General features: G+C 38.9%; 1 protein-coding gene across 1 annotated transcript; it reads left to right on the top strand.

Annotated features, from left to right (window-relative positions):
- Positions 1–1,768: 1,768 nt before the first annotated feature.
- Positions 1,769–3,054, top strand: LOC311289609 (uncharacterized protein). Its single transcript, XM_084407744.1, has 2 exons — positions 1,769–1,806; positions 2,089–3,054. The coding sequence occupies exon 2, from the start codon at positions 2,141–2,143 to the stop codon at positions 2,792–2,794; it is 654 nt and encodes a 217-aa protein (XP_084263870.1). The 5' UTR covers positions 1,769–1,806; positions 2,089–2,140; the 3' UTR covers positions 2,795–3,054.
- The last annotated feature ends 618 nt before the right edge of the window (positions 3,055–3,672 follow it).

The raw sequence follows: 3,672 nt of genomic DNA, 5'->3' as shown, positions 1-3,672 counted from the left end.
GGACCACCAGAAACTCTGCAGAACTTTGGTCTCAGTGTTCCAGTGTTCAGGTGTCCCAGTTTTGTAAGATCAGAATATATTGCAGGAGATCTCAACATTGTCTCTCAAGGTCCACTTACATGCAGAGGTTTACTCCAGCACACCTGAATAAGCTAATCAAGGTGCATAACTCTGGGTGCATATCACTCAGGTCTCTAGCTCAGTAGTCAGTGGCCGTCTTTATCACAAAATCCTTACAGTGCACTGAAACATTCGCTCCTTAAAAACTCACTATGTTATCGGAAGTTCTGAAGCTCAAAACTTTAATCATACGAGACAGTTCGCTACAAAATGACGTGATAGTTGATTTTAAAACACAAACCAATATTATATTTCAGCATAAACATACGTCTCTAGACAGGTAATGTCTAATCAAGCAAACATTTACAATTTATCTATGACTGAAATCTTTCACAAGTATGTAGAGGGAAAACTCAAGTGCATACTTCACATTTTGGACAACCATTGTTTTTTTACATTTACATTTTGGTTATTGTTTTCTTTCTCACTTTAGATGCTGGAGAAAACACAGCCAGACTAAAGCATTCAAAGTGGAATCTTCTGTTGTGGCTCAATAATCCAGGATTGGGATGGTGGAAGGAGCAGAAGATCAGAGATCAGGAAGAGATCTACTCGTGCCCCTGAGGAACTGATTTACCTAATGCGTCAAACATTACCAAACATTTTCATCACTCACCTTCATGTCGTTGCAAACCTGTAAGACTTTCATTCATCTTTGAAACACAAATGTAGATCTTTTTAATGAAATCTGAGAGCTTTCTGTCCCTCCATTTCACAGTTTATGCAACTACAACTTTCAAGCTTCAGAAAGGTAGTAAAGACATTATAACAATAATCAATATGACTCCAGTGGTTTAACCTCAACTTTATGAAGTAAAGTGAATGCTGTGTGTGCATCTTTATTCACAAAATATACATCTCTGACACGTGTTCACGGAGCACCACAATTCATCAGTGTTGTGTTGGCGAGAGAGCCAGTGATCTCATGGCGCAACATGCGTTGGAGATACATAATTTGTGAATAAAGATGTAATTTTAATTGTATGCGCACATAAGGCATCTGTTAAAAATATCTTCATTTGTGTTCTCCACAAAAGTCGAATGGGTTTGGAGCGACATGAGGTAATTAATGACAGAATTTACATTTTTGTGTGAACTATCCCTTTAATGTTTTCTAATGTGGTTATAATAGGCCATTGTTCTGTTTTATAAACATTTTCAATATTTTAAAGATTTATTGTTTTGAAAAAATGTTTATACAGAAAAGATAGATTAATTTGATCAAAAGTCGCAGTAAAAACTTTTAAATTGTTTAAAAATATATATATTTCAAATAAATGCTGCTCTTTTGAAAGTTATATTCAAAGAATACTGAAAACTGTATCATAGTTTCCACAAAAATATAAAGCCGTACAACTGATAATAATCATAAATGTTATATACTGTATATATATAATAGATTGTATCATTATTTATTCTAGAATTAGTAATATATTACAGAAATGCACTCATTAATTAAAATCATATCATATCAATCATATTGTGTTATTAATCAATAAATTCAACAAACGCTTTGTTCTAAATTCCCTACATGAGAGTATAGGAGAAGGACTTTTATTATGAAACATTTCACTGTGTATGCTGCTGGGTAGTGTTAGTTTCCGCTATTCCGCTATTGTGTTTTCTTTCACTTTCACTGGCCGTTTGCTCCGCCATTACCTCAGGTGTTAATGTGCGTGATTGAATGTAAGTTTATTTATTTATACACAGTTAAAAGTGATTTATGTTTGTTACATTGTTGTATTCAAATATTCAGCTAGTGCAATCGAACTTTACATTGTGGAAAACATCATAATATGAGAGTTATATACAGTGAATCACGTGTAGATGATCGCAGCTGTTAATCCTATGTGGCGTTGGTTTACATATAAATAAGGTGTCAGTAGTGAGTTGCTGTTTATGTTTGTATAGGCAAACTTAAAGTCATTAGACATACACTGATGTATCTTTTTATTCTGTTTATTCTAGAAAAACCACATTCAATACCTTGTACAGTTAAAGGAAAACCCAGTACAGCTGGATGATGTCAATGTGTCAACAGGAGTCTGCGTACAGACAGGAGGTGGAGCAGCTGGCTCTTTGGTGCAGTTATAACAACCTGGAGCTGAACACGCTCAAAACAGTGGAGATGATCGTGGACTTCAGGAGAAACCCCCCTGCACTCCCTTCACTCACCATCATGGACAGCACTGTGACTGCAGTAGAGTCATTCAGGTTCCTGGGCACCACCATCTCTCAGGATCTGAAGTGGGACACTCATATAGACTCTATTGTGAAGAAAGCCCAACAGAGACTGTACTTCCTGCGTCAGCTGAGGAAATTCAACCTGCCACAGGAGCTGCTCGTACAGTTCTACTCAGCTGTCATCCAGTCCATCCTCTGCACTTCCATCACCGTCTGGTTCGGCTCTGCTACCAAAACCGACCTCCGTAGACTACAGCGGATAGTTCGGACTGCTGAGCGAATCACTGGCACTACCCTTCCCACACTCAAAGTACTGCACTCATCCAGAGTGAGTAAAAGGGCTCGCAAAATCACTCTGGACCCGTCACACCCAGCACACTTTCTGTTTGAACTGTTACCGTCTGGTCGACGCTACAGAGCACCGAGCACAAAAACAACCAGACACAGGAAAAGTTTCTTTCCCCAGGCCATCTACCTCATGAACACTTAAATGTTCCGCTACTGTGGAACAAACATGTGCAATAGTTCCCTCAGACATTTCATTATAGCACCTTATAACTTTATATATATTTATAATTTATAATCTTTTTATTTTTATTTTATTTTTATTTTTTCTATTTTTTATTTATACCTATGTTACTTGTCTTGTCACTTTATATTGTATGTGTACTGGAAGCTACTGTCACCAAGACAAATTCCTCGTATGCGCAAGCATACTTGGCAATAAAGCTCTTTCTGATTCTGATTCTGATTCTGATGTGTGTGAACATTCCAAGATATAAAGAGTTTAACAGTTCCCAGTCTCCTGTCACGCTTCTTACTGGAGCCCCGTAGTGGATGAGCATTCGCCTACCTAGATTCAAACCCTACAGTTCGCAATATTTGGTCCTTCGAGCCGGATAGCTACACCCATTACGGTGATATGGAGCAACAGAGTCAACATTACTCTCCTGATACCACACATCCTGTTCGACCACAGGCCAGAGCACGTCAGCTCTCAACACGTCTGCAAGCTTATGACATTACATTACCTAAATCTCTCATACCAGACCATGTGCTGTACGACAGTTCATACCACCAGCCAAGGATGTATCACCCAACAGCACAGCTAAACCTCAGTGGACAGGCCGAGCCAGTCTCGACTGTGGATCAGCTTCCCATGGGTGAGTTATCTCTGATGCAGTATGGAGCAGGTCCAGCTACATGTCATATGGGCAGCATTGACGATGGATCTGGTGTTTTTGCTAGACAGTTAGATGCTGAGAGAGCCTATAGACATTCTAGTTCACCGGTACCAAGAGAATACCACAGTCAATCTGCATGTGAGTCACTCAGCAGTGGTTCTGTTTCACCTTCACTTCGAGAGGA

Source organism: Rutilus rutilus (assembly GCF_951802725.1).
Source record: "Rutilus rutilus genome assembly, chromosome: 4".
Taxonomy (NCBI): Eukaryota; Metazoa; Chordata; class Actinopteri; order Cypriniformes; family Leuciscidae; genus Rutilus; species Rutilus rutilus.
This window is presented reverse-complemented; position numbering and strand designations above follow the sequence as displayed.

Excerpts from the sequence above, each read along its gene's own strand:
- LOC311289609 (XM_084407744.1), top strand. The coding sequence starts at position 2,141 with ATGATGTCAATGTGTCAACAGGAGTCTGCGTACAGACAGGAGGTGGAG.